Source organism: Lynx rufus, unplaced genomic scaffold (genome assembly GCF_022079265.1).
Source record: "Lynx rufus isolate CCGP_SWC_20201006 ecotype Redwood Valley unplaced genomic scaffold, mLynRuf1.p SCAF_10, whole genome shotgun sequence".
Lineage (NCBI taxonomy): Eukaryota > Metazoa > Chordata > Mammalia > Carnivora > Felidae > Lynx > Lynx rufus.
This window is the reverse complement of record NW_025814824.1, coordinates 60,850,543-60,865,658: the sequence shown is the minus strand read 5'-3', so window position 1 is coordinate 60,865,658 and position 15,116 is coordinate 60,850,543. Positions and strand designations below refer to the sequence as shown.

General features: G+C 50.1%; 1 protein-coding gene across 1 annotated transcript in view; it reads left to right on the top strand.

The window, feature by feature from the left end:
* GABBR2 (gamma-aminobutyric acid type B receptor subunit 2) overlaps window positions 1-15,116 on the top strand; it is a 347,460-nt gene that overhangs the window by 255,423 nt on the left and 76,921 nt on the right. The window contains exons 9-10 of the mRNA XM_047066870.1: window positions 8,673-8,753; window positions 12,173-12,323. Coding sequence (XP_046922826.1) covers window positions 8,673-8,753; window positions 12,173-12,323 — 232 coding nt within the window. The remainder of the gene's footprint in view (window positions 1-8,672; window positions 8,754-12,172; window positions 12,324-15,116) is intronic.

Below are 15,116 nucleotides of genomic sequence, written 5' to 3'. Positions count from 1 at the left end.
GTGCTTGAGTTTCACACGGCTTCTGTGCAACATAAAGGGCTCAGACTTTGGACTTTTATGTTTCGGCACCTGATTTGAAGGTCTGGGGTCTTGCATCACACCAATGGCATAAATGTCATTTGGAAGGTACCTAGTGAAATGTGGGCTCGTCCTCCCCGCTGGCAGCCATTAATTACCTTTAGGTCTTTGGGGTAAGAGATACGGTTCTATGCAGTGCGCATTTCCTGAGCACCTGCCAGGCGCTTTACCAAGTCCTCTGAGGGAAGCCAAGTTGAATAAGATACGGTCCCTGCCTCCCAGGGGCTTCGTGATTTCTCGGGCAGAGAGCCAGGCCAATAAAAGTGGGAAGATGATTTCCCAGAACCTACTAGAAAACTTTCAGAGCTAGTCTGGCCCTTGTTTGAGATGCTCGAGGCTGGTTTTTAGTATCAAGGAATGTGTCGTAGCTCCCTTCACCCCGCCGTGGGTCTGGAAAGGCCAGTTGGTCGGACTGCCGCTCGTCTTGGTATAATTAAGATGGAGACATAGTCCACTAACCTGCAGGATACGGTGCGGGGCTGTGGGTCAGCAGGAATGGAAGGACACAGGTGTATGTGGGCTCCTTGACGCTGGGAGCCTGACTCTGACACTGCCCAGCCTTCGTGATGCAGGCTTACCTTTCAGAGAGCCAACAAAGATAGCCTGGAAGACAGAATTATTAACAGACCTTGTGTTTCATTGAGCTGTAGACTCTCCATGTTGAAGGGAGCCCTGACTCTCTTTTGCAGCATTACCTCTACTTAAATGCCTCCGGTGATGGGGAACTCATCTCCTCATATGGAGAAAGTCTATGAGTGTTCGAAGTCTATGCCTCTTCATCACTAGCTAGGTGCTGTGGCTTAATCTCTCTAAGCCATCATTTCAGCATTCAGTTTAAAATAGTAAAATTAGGGGCGCCTGGGTGGCGCAGTCGGTTAAGCGTCCGACTTCAGCCAGGTCACGATCTCGCGGTCCGTGAGTTCGAGCCCCGCGTCGGGCTCTGGGCTGATGGCTCAGAGCCTGGAGCCTGCTTCCGATTCTGTGTCTCCCTCTCTCTCTGCCCCTCCCCCGTTCATGCTCTGTCTCTCTCTGTCCCAAAAATAAATAAACGTTGAAAAAAAAAATTAAAAAAAAAAAATAAAATAGTAAAATTAAAGGAGATCACTTTCTTTGCCTTGAGTGATGGTGACAATTCGATGGTGTGAAGCTATGAACAGTTCGGTGACTGGCACAGAGAAGGGCTGTGGCAACTGTAACCCCAGATTTGCACCCCCCCACCAGAATTTCTTGAGAAAAGTAAGATCTTCCTCCCTTAGGACACATTTCATGTTCCTCATTTCATGGGACATTGTTATCATTGGTCCAGGAAAGCCCCTCTCTGTTTGTCTATGCCCTTACCTCTAGCATTTGTTCTTATCCCACACTCCCGCCTCCCCCAGGAGAGGGCAAACACTCTGAGTGTTTTAATGCATATATTGTGTTGATATGTCCTTACAAAATGTGGATTGATGTCTTGAATGCATATATTTTGATTTATATCAATGCAACTGGATTACATATCTTCTTCTGTTTCTTTCTCTTTTTTTCCCTCCCACTCAGCACTTCCTTTTTGGAGATGCTTCCATGTTTCTATGTGAACATCTGAGCCATGACTTTCACTGATCATTCCATGGGGTGCATTCATGCTTTATCCATCCGTTCTCCCAGTGACAGACACCCAGGCCACCTTCAGCTCCCTACCTATACAAATAACGAGTGTCCCCTTATGAACCCAACTGGGCATTTATTTAGGACAAATGTCCAGGAGCAGAACTGTTGGATGGGGAGGTGGGTGAACACTAAACATGCCTAAGATCTGCCAAATGGCTCTTTCAATACCCACACCCATCTCCACTGCCACCAGCATGGAGATTCCTGTGTCCCTCCTCCCACAAGTACTTGCCAATCCCTGGCTCTCTCATTTTCTGCCCATCTAAAGAAAAAAGTAATATCGTATTGTGGTTTTAAATATCATTTCTCTGTTAACTAATGAGGTTTGGGCATTTCTTCCCGTGCTTATGGGCCATTTGTTGATTATGACCACTTTTATTTTGAGGATACTGTCTTTTCCTTTTTAACTTGCTAGAGATGCTTATATATTCTAAATCTTGGTTTCCTTTTACCTTTAGGCTTTGTAGATATCTTCTCTAATTCAACCACTTGTCTATAAAGTATTTGTTGAACAGAAGTTCTTAATTTTGTTGTGGATGAATTCCTTTTTCTCCCATATGGTTTGGGCTTTTGAGGTATCTAAAAAATCATTTCCTGGCACCTTCATGCCAGGTCCTGGCTGGATATAGGGGGGTGCCGAGCTGGGTAAGATGCATCCCTGCCCTCAGAGAGCTCCTGGTCCAGTGGGCACAGACACAGCTCCTGGTCCAGTGGTCAAGTGCATATGACATGTGGTGAGGGCATTCAGAAGAGGGGCAATTGGCTCCACCTGACAGATTCCAGGAAAGCTACCTGGGAGATGTGACACCTGAGACGAATTCTGAAGGGCCAGTGGGAGCTAGCCAAGAAGAGAAGAAAAAAGATATTCTAGGTGCAAATAACCTTTTGTGTTTGTATGTGTCCTGTGCGTCCCCTGCTACTTAGCTTTTGTCCCGGCCCAGTTTACCTAAGTCCATAGACAAATCTGCCCTTAGCAGTGTTATTATATTCCCAGGCCATTTGACCAGTGTCCACCTGGCCTGTTAAAAACTTCCAACCAAAGGTCACTGACATTAATTTGTTAAAAATGTGGCAGCGACATATTGTTTGTGAAGACAGAGAAGAATGTTTGCAGGATTCGGGCCAAGGAAGCACAAAGTCTGTCTGCTCAGTGCTGCCGAGAGGTGCGGCTCAGCTCTGCTCCTCACCGGGTTACAGGAGGGTGACCCTCTAGGGCCTGCGCTCAGGCAGTGACCAGACCGGGAATTACTTCCTGAGGAATGGCTGGCCACCTGGAGAAGAGTAGAATCAAAGCCCGTGATCACCGTGCTCTGACCTCTGAAGAACCACCAGGAACAGGGGTCCATGTGATGTGTGCCCCCCTCCCCCCACCCAGGCAGAGCTAGGACCCGTGAAGGGAAGTCTCAGGAGGCAGATTTCAGCTTGGAATGAGGAAGACCCTTCAAAGCAATTGCAGAATCACCGAACAAGAGTTGGAGGCTGTGAACATCCCCCCATCCAGCCTACTGGCTTTAGCAAAACCCATGAAGGGGCCACAACTTCCTGGGGGCTCCTCACTGAGGTGACAGGGGAGCCAAGACTAACTCCAAGGGTCCTGTCTACCAGCCAGAGTTCTTTCCTACCCCGAGTTTAGGGTTTTGGTAGGGGGTCCTAGAATGAATGGAGTGATTGTGTTAGGCTGTCATGTTTTATTTTTGTTGAGTCAAATCCATCCTTTGTTTTTTGCCTCAGAGTCATACACTGAGTCTGTATGTTTGTGACAAACTTTAAAGAACACGTACACCTCCTTCCATCCAGATCTAGAGCCAGTTGAGGACAAATGGACGGTGAGGGGGGAGGGGAGGAGAGCCCACGTAGCAGGATGTTGGCGACCCTATCACTCGTCCTCCCGCCTGGGGGTTGCGGTCCCAGGAGGAGGCAGCTCTGATTGAAGCTGTTTCCCGGCCATCTCGTGCGTGCTCCCAGGCCCACAGCCAGCGAATATTTTCAGACTGGACTTTTTTTGGCAGCCCAATTTTCACCAATAGGACCTATTTTCTTTACGTATCATCCAAATATAAAATTTGAAATAAAGAAGGAGCTTTTTAAAGAAAACCCTTCTTTTTGCCCCACAACAAGGAAGCAGCATTGTTCTGCAGGAGAGGGGCTCTCTGTTCCACACTATTTTTAGCTTCTTAGAACAGAAAGTGTCGGCATTGAAAGGCCTTCAGTCAAATGTAGTGGTTCTCAACTCTGGCTGTGTGTTAGGATCAGCTTAGGAGACTTTTAAAAAATCCTGCTGCCCTGGGGCGCCTGGGTGGCTCAGTCGGTTAAGTATCTGACTTCGGCTCAGGTCATGATCTCACAGTTCATGAGTTTGAGTCCCACATCGGGTGAGCTCAAGCCCTGCTTTGGGTGAGCACAAGCATCGCTTTAGGGTGAGCCCTGCTTGTCTCTCTCTCTCTCTCTCTCTCTCTCTCTCTCTCTCTCTCTCTCCCCTCTCTCTGCCCCTTGCACACTTGCACCCTCTCTCTCAAAAAAAAAAAAAAAAGTACTGCCGCCCAAAACCCACCCCTCAACCCCCCAGAAGTTCTAATATAATGGACCCATATTAGGACTAGGGCATATGTTTTTTCTAGTGGTTCCCCGGGTGATACTAATGCCCAGCCAGGGCTGAGAATCATTGGAAGGAAGCCCTGCCGTGCAGTTAGCAGATGGAGAAACTGAGACCCAGAGAAAGGGACAGTGTGTCCAGGGTCACACAGTGAGTCAGTGGCAAGCACGGCAGAGTTGTGGGGGCAGGGAGGCCAGCCAGTGACACTCTCAACACTGCAGCCCTCTGCTTGGTTCCTTCATCCCCACCCCCCACCCCCCTGATGGACCCTTCTAGTCTGTCCACAGATCCCCTGGTCCACAGTCTGCAAGGCCCGGCCTATAACCAAATGAGTGGCTAATGTTGTTTGCACGGTGGAGTTACCAAGGAAGCCAAGAGTTAACAATTGAGAGTGCTGCGTGCCTCTCATGGTCTCCATCAGCGGGCCACGGGTGAATGGAAGAGCACGGGGGGCACCAGCCTTCCACCTGCAGACCCCAGAGGGGCCCTGGGTACAGGGCGGGGGGTGGGGGCAATACTCTGTGTTACCTGGGGATGCCAGAAGCAAGACTTCAGGTTCCGCTCAGGAACTAACCAGCAGGCAGGAATCATAAGGCCTGGGCACACCTCGGGCACAGCTCCCACACCAGAGGCAGTCTGTCCCCCATGCCCTCAGCCCACAGAAACTGAGGTGCTCAGGGGGAAGGAGCAGGTCTCATGGAAGGCTTCCTGGAAGAGGTGGGTGTAGGGTTGGGGCGTGTTGGTTTAGTAGAGGGAGGGGAAAGCCACCTTCCAAGCAGAGGGACCATTGTGGGGAACCATGGCAGTAAGAAAACATAGGGAGTGTTAGGGGATCTAGCAAATAGCTCGGTTACTTTTATCATGAGGCAAACGACGACGTATCAAACACTTACTGTGAGTTAGGTTGCAAGCCAGAAACTGCCAGTATTCTCTTTAGTCCTCATGGCCACTTTGAGAGTTCCCATTTTAGAGCTACAACAACCTGCTAACAAAGTGCAGGCTGGAGGGAAATACTATCTGCAAATGAGAACAATTTTACCTCCCTGGTAGGACTGGGTGAGGCTATCATCCCTAAACTACAATGTCAGAGACTGTGAATTTTTTTTTGAATCTTTATGTCTCCAGCCTCCAGCCTGGAGCCTGACACATAATAGTGCCCCCCCCGCCCCCCATCAATGTTTGTTGAATGAATGAATGAGTGATTAAGAGATTTAGCATAAGCATCCCACAGCACCCAGAGGTCCAAGGCCACCTTGATCATGGGTAAGGACAGAACCTTATCTTCCACCACCCACACTGAAGCTTTTGAGGGATTCTTAATCATGAAATAACCTGGGGCCGGCATGCGCTCCGGAAATGTGGGCTCAGTGACCAGTATGAGCTCTGCCCTGTCTGAATCCAGAAGTAGGGGAGTCAAGTTCAGGCCACTTGGTCGCTGCCCAGCACATAGCTCTGAGTGTTCACTTCACTTACTGGGGCGAGTCAAGCCCAGCTCATGTTTTGCCATGAGCCTTAAATCCAAGAACATGAGAAGCACCAGTGATCCCCCAAGCGGTACCCCAGGGAGAGATTACGGTGATTATGGCTTTCTTGGGAAGCCGAGTATTACTTTGGTGCTAAGGGACAGTACAGTAGGGTGTGTGAACCAGAGGGGCAGCCTGTGTGGCTGGGGCGCAGTGGGGTGCCAGCCACACCACTTCCCGGCTCCTGGTGATCTGTTCCAATCAGTCTGCATATTTCATGAGCTGCCTCCCCACGCCAGATAAATAAATCAGGGCCTCCTCCTCCGAGCGGCGGGAGCTGATTGGGGCTGAGGACTTCAAAAAGCCAGAGCAGGGATGCCGGAGCTCCCAGCAGAGTCTGCTAATGTGACATTTAGGAGCTGTGACCCAGGCAAGCGACAGCCACCTGCACAGTGTGACAGCCCCCAAATGGCAGGGAGACCATTGTGGGGAGAAGAGAGTGACTTTTACAGGCCTGTTTTCCACCCCACAGTCAAAGGCACACAGGCGAAGGGTAGCCTATGGGATTCCCTGTTCCGCTTCCTGAATGTTTATAAGGGACCAGCAGCACATCTGCATCTCTTCAACGAAATTCACTCAGAGCCAGAGCCCCAGCCAGCCGGCAGTTCCTGCGGTTACATGTTCGGAATTCCTGTACCCGCGCCACCTTATGGCATTCTTATGCCCAGCATCTGCAGCTCAGGGGACCCGCTTGCCCTACGGTGGGCATGTGGGCACAGCTCTCCGCAGTTATTACACTCAGGAGGCCCACGTGGCCCGTGGCAGCTTGGCACAGAACTGTCACTGCTCAGGGATCCCGTCAAGGCAGCCCCATGAGAACATAGGCGGTGGGAAACGTCCCGGGTTTGAGGCTGGGCTCTACTCTTAGAATGAGGGAGGGGCAGCAAAGCTACAACCTGCTGAGCCTCAGTTTCCTTATCTATTTGGTGGGACTGAAGCCACCAACTCCAGCCATGAGAACTGAACAAAAAAAGGCACCTAAAGTTCCTGGCACAGATCCAGGCACGTTGTCAGGGCTCGGTGACTCTTCCGTGGGCCACCCTGCCCTGCCCACTCCCCAACCCTGTCAAAGCCAGTTCTGCCCTGGGGGCTTCACTCTACTCCCACACTCCTTGCCTTTGGCCCTTCTTCCCCTGAACCTGCTTCATCTCTGGTCACCAGCACCCCACACACCAAATCTACTGACCCCCTGCCCTAGTTCTAGTCTCTCAGTGACATATGACATTGTCCCTTTCCTTGGCTCCCGGGATGCCCACTCTCTCCGCCATCCTGCTCCCAGCATCCTGGCCAGTAGTTCCCAGTTCCTTGCAGCATCCTTGCTCTACCAAGCCCCTAGGAGGTTGGTGCTCCCCAGGATTCTGCCCTTGGTCCTCTCCTCCCCTTGGCACTGTCCCTAGGGATCTCCTACCTGCCCCCATGCTCCAGCTCCCAGCCTACATGCTGATGGCCCTGACTCGCTTCCTAGCCCAGAACTCTCCCCCGTCTCCAGACCCAAGGACATCGCCACTCTCGTGATCCATAAGCACGTCAGGCTTAGCGTGCCCAAACCGGAATGTAGCAACTTCCCCGCTTCTCTGACCCTCTCCTGAGTTCCCCACTCAGGGAATGGTACCTGAGCCCCCCAGGCACTTGCTGCACTCCCCTGTTCCCCATATCCCCCACACATTTGATCACACAGTTGTCCAGATTTTACTTGGAAAAAAGAAACCTCTGTCAAATCTGATACCCCCATTCTTCATTCTTCTTGCCACCGCCCTGGGCCAGTTTTCATCATCTCTATTCCTGGAGATGACCAAAACAATGACCTAAACCCACCAACAGAATAGTATCAAGGATGAAGGTAAATTCAAATGAATCACTTGGGTCTGAAAATACACCTGAACAAGTATATATGAAGGAGATTGTGCTCGATATGACCCAGCAGAGCAATGTGGCCTCTGAAAGATACTAATTCCACCTGAGGATGCATTAATAAGAATATAATGTGCACAATAAAGGAGGGGACGGTCCCCTGTACTTGTGTTGACCAGATCATGCCTGAAGAAGTACATTGGTTGGTCTTTGAGTCTACACTCTATCAGACACAGTGACATTGTATGGTGTAGCCTAAGGAGGGACCTGGAGAGGGCAGAATTGGAAATGATATTCTGTAAGGTGAGGTTGGGGTCTGGCACCTGGGAGATGATCTGTCTTTGTCTCCAAGTCTATAGAGCTGTCCTGGAGCAAAAGGAGCAGAAGTGGTTTGTGTGGTCTTAGATGACAGAACCAGATGCCAGAGGAAGGTTATAGAGAGACCCTTCAGCTCAATGACCAGGAAGGGGGCGCCTGGGTGGCGCAGTCGGTTAAGCGTCCGACTTCAGCCAGGTCACGATCTCGCGGTCCGTGAGTTCGAGCCCCGCGTCAGGCTCTGGGCTGATGGCTCAGAGCCTGGAGCCTGTTTCCGATTCTGTGTCTCCCTCTCTCTCTGCCCCTCCCCCGTTCATGCTCTGTCTCTCTCTGTCCCAAAAATAAATAAACGTTGAAAAAAAAAAATTTTCAATGACCAGGAAGGACTTGGTAACTAAGTCCAATTATGAGGGGAGTGAGCCCCCATCCATGAGACATACAGCAAAGGGCGGGTAACCAGTGGGTGAGATGGGGTAAGAGGGCTTCTGTTCCACCCCAGATCAGATTGGAGGTTTTACGATTCTACCTGGAAGAGGCTCTGGGGAAAAGGAAAGCCTGTGAGAATATAGCCAGGGCCCACAGGGGAGCAAGAACTGGGACAGGAGCAGCCAGCCATGGGCACAGGGCTCAATCTAACCAACTACTGTCTCTTGCTCCTGCAGACAGCAGGGAGGTGAAGGTGGGAGAGTACAACGCTGTGGCCGACACACTGGAGATAATCAACGACACTATCAGGTTCCAAGGTAAGGCAGGTGGCCTTCTCATAGAAGGGGGCCTGCTCAATTGCTCCCAGGCCCAGATATTGTCTGAGGGTTGGGGACAAGCTCAGAGTCCTTGACTTCCTAGGGAAGAGGGAACCTCCTTTCCTCATATCACACATGCTTGCTCACTTAGCATAGTGTCCCCATCACTCACATGGGAGCTGGATTTCCAGCTCCTGAGAGGGGTCACTGGAATTTGCATGGAGAGCTGGCTTTCACTGGGGTATCTACATTTAAACCAGTCCATGGCCAGGAGTAATTCTATTTAAATGTGGCCCAGCTAAATTTAGCTCTGTATCCTTCTTTGAGAAAGCATTTGGTTGGGTTAGTAATAAAGCCTGTCCACCTGCTGGTCTTCCTGGAAGACCATTCCCTCTTCTTCTGCTGGAGAACTCTTCCTCAGCTTCTAGAACGAGATCAAAGGACACCTCCTCTGTACAGCCTTCCCTGATTGCCCCCCACCCCCATTAGCTGAGCTAATGGGTCCCTTCTCTTGGCTTTCACAGTGTTTGTCTCTGCCTTTCCCATAGTTACTGTCTTTTGCATGGAAATTTCTAGGTTATTGGACCATGAGCTCCCTGAATGGATTCCACTTGACTTTCAACCCCTAATGCCAGGCAGGGTCTGACACATGTTGAAGGTTCACATTTGATGAAAAAATAAACACATGATTGATCAAGTGAGTGGGTGACTGGGTGGGTGAATAAATGAATGAACAGGTGAGCATATGAGTGAATAAAGTAGTGGGCGAGTGGGTGAATGGATAGATAAAGGGATGAGTGAGTGGATGGATGGATACATGGGTGGATGGGTGGGCTGTGGATGGGCTTAATCATGCTTAATTCCCTCAAGTCCATTCTGTCCTCAACAGCCAAAGCACTCTTGCCATCAGCCGCTATGCTGAAGATTCTCCACCTTTGCTCAGAGCCCTGCATGGTCCCTACTGCTCAGCAAGGGACCTCACTCCATGGTGTCACCTCAAAGCCCCCCTGCAGAGATCCCTTCCCACTTCTCTTCTTTCAGATCTCCCCAGCCAAACTGCTTACAGCTCCTCGAATATGCCAAGATACCACCACGCCTTTGCCCCTGCTGAGCCCTCTGCCCAGAATGCCTTTTCCTAATTGTCTTCCTTGTGGGCAGCCAGCTGTTCATCTTCTGAGGATCAGCTCCCCCTTCTGTAGCCTTTCCAGACTCCATCAGGGAGAACTACACTCTTCTACACTTTCATGCTCAGGCTTCTCCGTGTCTGATGTTATCAACTACCTGGACCCTGTCTTTAGAAGCAGGTTTTCATCATGGTTAGAGCACAGGATTCAGGCAGATCTGGGTTCAAATCCTGCTGGTTTTGCCACTTAGTAACTATAAAAGTCACTTAACATCTAGAAAACTGTTGCCTCTGTGTAAAATGGGAATAATCTTCTCTACCTGTGAGGCTGTTGGGTGGATCAAATGAGAAAATCTCTGTAAAGTGCTTAGCCCATGGTAAGCATTCAGTAAATACAATTGCTTATTATTGCCTTTTTCTTGTCACATGGCTAGTATAGAAGTTTCTTGAGGACAGGGACTGTTTCTTGGTTATCTCTAAATCACTGGCACCCAGCACAGGGCCTGACAGGTAGAAAGTGATTATTCATGATGATTGATCATGATTAATGATGGTGAATGAAGGTATAATGGGGGATGAAGGAATAGTAAAGACTAGATGAGTAACGAGTGAATGGATTGGGTGAAGAGCAAGAAAGAAAACTCAAGGCTGCTGCTAGTTACCACGTGGCTTCCATAATGTCTTAGTTATGGTGCATAGTTATGTGGAGGTGCCATTTTGGGTGAAAGGAAAGTGGAGTACAGGGGAGGAGAATTGACATTGTTTCTACGTGAGCAATTGGTGGTCATAATCATCATATAACCGCTGCTCCAAACCTCAGCCCCTTTCTCAGGGACCAGAGAGGGATTTGTTCCCAGCCAAGAGCTCATGGGCACCCCCAAGATGGCGCTTGTGTTTGGGAACCAGGAGACGCCCGAGCCAGCCTGATGCAGCCAGAGGTTCACTTGGGAGCACAGGGAGGAAAATGGAGAACGGGGGAAGACGCTTTCAGATGTAGAGCTTTCACTTCGGGAAGCAAGAAATGGTGTTGCTTTATCCACCTTGCGTCTGCTCTTGCCCTGACTTTCAGGCCTTGAAAATGTTACTTTACGTGGAATTGCTTTAAAGCTTTATGTGAACCATGCCAGCAGGTTCCTAGCTGTTTTCGAACCTGGCAACTTCCCTAGACTGCTTAGATGGTTCAAATTCTTTTTATCCACTGAATGTTTCCAAACACTTTTGAACTTGCTAGCGGAGTTTTTTAAACACAGATGTTTGGGGGGGAAATCTCAAACCCTTCTGCCACACCTGCCCACATCCTCTGCTTATCTCCTGGGAGCGGGGGTATAACCAAGGCGGGCACCCATGGCACAGCCATGGTGGGGTCATCATGACCTCTGGTGGGTCTCCCTGGGCTCCCCAGTTTCCCCACTGGAGAAAAAAGGCCCAGCATTTCACAATTCCATAGCAGCAACCCAGCTTGAAATAGCAGCTGAGAAAAAAGGGATTTGTAAGAAGTGGGGCAGAGTGAGGAGGATCCCTGCACCCCTCCTCCCACGCCAGCCTGCCTCTGGACAATTTTGCCAGTGACCACAAAGATGAGTTTTCTCTGAGGCCCTCAGGGCTCCCATAGTTTCCCGGTGCCCTCAAAGAATGAGCAGAGACGTCTCTGCAGTGACACAGAGGAATGGAATCCCACAGTTTGGGCCCAGTCCTGGTGCGGCAGGGATGGGGAGGCATGCCAGTATCTTCTGCCTCCCACAGTTAGTGAGTCTTATGAAAAGGGAAAACCAGAAAGAGCTTTTATAACCTAATGACCTGGGGGCAGGAAACCTGCGGCCAGAGACATAGCTGTCTCCATGGAACTGATAGGCAAGGTGTCTGCCCTGTTGAAGGTGGTCATTATCATGTGTCAGAGCAGAGTCTGTGAGACCCCAAGCCGGATTCGTCACCCCCAGTGGCACCCGGTGGTACCCACTCACAGCATCTGGCCCTGTGCCTTCCGGGCCACTGTTACCTGTGGGGACAAATGAGGGTGGTTTTTCAACAGGGTAATTAGACCAAATCAAATTCTAGTCTTTTAATGGCTGTTAAATGCATCACAAATTCCTTATGGATTCTATTTAGAGAAAGAAATAAGTCCTAGTGAAGGCTCCCTGCCGAGTAGCCTGGCCAAGCGCTGGAGCCCTGCCCCCAGTAGACATGTCCTGCACAGAGGTTGTGCACAGGTGCCAGATGGCAAGAGCGTGCAGGCAGAGAGGTTCTCAAGGACTGACCGCACACTGGGCTCAGCTGATGTCTGTTCATGGCCTTCTAGGATCCGAACCACCAAAAGACAAGACCATCATCCTGGAGCAGCTCCGAAAGATCTCCCTACCTCTCTACAGCATTCTCTCTGCCCTCACCATCCTGGGGATGATCATGGCCAGCGCTTTTCTCTTCTTCAACATCAAGAACCGGAATCAGAAGTAAGCCACTCACACCCTCCTCTTGGATGATGCTTTCTGGATTGACAAAGCTCATGGATAACGTGTAGGGGCATCCTGTGACAGATTCACCAGGGGCACAGAAGAAGTTTCCGGGGCAGTTTTCTAAAGTGGTCATTCAGTCACTGGGATGTGATTAGATGCTCCATGTGCATGAGCATGTATGTGTGCACGAGCGCACGCACATGCATATACACAGAGTCAGGGCTGCTGGTTGCACAGGAAGGCTGGGGTAAATAAAATCAAAGGCTGGCTATGCTCCTGTCCAGAAGGAAAACCACAGAAGAGGGAATCCCCCCGAAGTCTTTGCTCCACCCCCTCGCGTCTTGGGGAAGCATTGCCCGAGGGAATCACTGAGTTCAGTAAGGGACACCACCCGTTAGTACAGCACTTTACAGTCTGAGAAGCTCCTCCCTCCCATCATCCTCACCTGAGCCTGAGATAACTCCCCAGATTACAGGTGAGAGGACAGAAGCCCAGTGACAGAGGGAGGGTTGTTGTCTGAGGCCACATTGCTGTGTGTGGTAGAACCTGTCCCCTGGGTTTCTGGCTTTGATTTCTTCTACTTTTTTTTAAAATTTTTTTTCAATGTTTATTCATTTTGGGAGACAGAGAGAGACAGAGCGTGAGCAGGGGCAGGGCAGAGAGAGAGGAAGACAGAATCTGAAGCAGGCTTCAGGCTCTGAGCTGTCAGCACAGAGCCCACCACGGGGCTCGAACCCATAGGATCATGACCTGAGCCAAAGTCAGATGCTTAACCAACTGAGCCCCCCAGGCGCCCCTTTGATTTCTTTTCCACCACGCGTGCTCTTCACTCTCTGAAGGAGAACAGCTCACCGTCTGAGTTATTCTGGTCAGTCGTGGGTAGAACAGGCCAGCACCCAAGTGGTGGTGTTTACCAGGCACAGCCAGCTTCTGTGGTTTCCATAGCAAATCCCTGTACCCAGCTCTCCGTGTTGTTGGGAAGTCACTGGGCAGGGGCTCAGAGCAGGGATCCCCCGGGGCACAGCTTCAATGCCCTGGAGCCCAGAAGCCACACTGTGTGACGTTCTGGGCTGCCAGGAACAAGCCTGATTCTGCAGAGAACAGGGGGTTTTGTTTTTTGTTTTGTTTTGTTTTTTCCCTCCTTGCTTGCAAAGGAGGAGCTTGAAAGCTCTAGATTTTGTTGTTTTGGGGTTTGATTGGGTCAAATCTATTTCCTAAAGAACGAAAAGATTTTTACCCACCCGTTGTTTTATTTTCTATATCACCAATAACACATATACCACCACAAAAAATGGAAGAAAGTTCCGCCTAACTGATGACCATACGAATTAGCATTTGGCACAAGGCCTGGGCACATAATCAGGTTTCAGTTAATATTAGTTAATATTAGATTCCCTTTCTACAAGTTTCCAAAAAACCCATCTTACAGCAAGCTGCCCCTATCATAAGACTAAACTCCTTTAGTTCTTTACCAATTCTTTTGGCCTCCTGTGGAAAATTACTATTACTCTTTCCAGGAGGCTGGCGTCTATGTGAATTTTTTGACTGGCTTTGCAGATTAAAAAATCTGAAAGAGATAAAAATAAATGTCTCAGTAGTTCCAAGCTCCCCTCACTTTCATCTTCCTAAATCCTGCCTATTTGCTAAGGTCCTTTTCCTCCGGGGAACCTGCCCAACTCCTGGCCTCTCCCTTCCTCCACTTCCTGTGGTACTAAGGAGGAAGGGGTCTTAGCAGTTTGTGGTTTGCAAAAGGACCTCCAGGAATCCAGTCTCGTGTCAGCTTCACACATACATGCCTTGGGCAGTGAGATCTGTGGTCGCGTCTTACCCATGAGGTGACTCCGCAGGCCGAGTATAGGGTGGCCCCACCCAGTGATCCCAGCTCAGAAGCCGTGTGTGATCCATAATTCACACCAGGCTTTTTATCTCTCTCCCACTTTGACACACATTTTTAAAATGTGTAAGCATTAACAGAATGGCAGAGTACAAAAGAAACTGTTGAGGGAACTGACTATGATTCCAATCTGCAAAAGAGTGCCTGGACCATGGGGGCACCTGAAAACCCAGGACATACTGAGTGGATTGTGCAGGGTTAACCAGGCACTGCTCAGTGTGGATTCCAGCCAACTGATGGTCTAACCCGGGCCTGGCTTGCTGGACAGCTGGGAGCCAAAGCAGGCTTCCTGAAAGAGGTGAGAGACAAGCATGTAGAGTTTGGGAATATAAAGAATGCCCCCAACCGCAGCCTGGTGAAGATAGGGGTGGGGGTGGGAATGGGGACGCCACTGTCCATTTAAAAAAATTTTTTTTAATGTTTATTGATTTTTGAGAGAGAGATTGACAGAGTGTGCGCAGGGGAGTGGCAGAGAGAGAAGGAGACACAGAATCTGAAGCAGGCAGACTCCAGGCTCCGAGCTGTCAGCACAGAGCCCGACACATGGGTTGAACTCACGAACCGGGAGATCATGACCTGAGCCGAAGTTGGATGCTCAACCGACTGAGCCACCCAGGAGCCCCATGCACTGTTCATTTTTATCACCTGATGACTAGAGGAGGTGTTCCCATCCATGTGTGTGACCCTCTTTGTGCACAAGACTGTGAGAGCTCCAGGCAGCCAAAGTGAATACTCGTATACCACCTGGTGACCACACTTCCTGAGTAGCCCCAAACACTCACCTGTAGACCTCGCAGGCCTGGCCCCCTCCGCAAGGGGGAGGGGAGTGTGGCCTTCTTGCCCTCATCTCCCTCCTCCCTTAAGGCTGCTGAACTAGAATGTAGAATTCTCTAGAT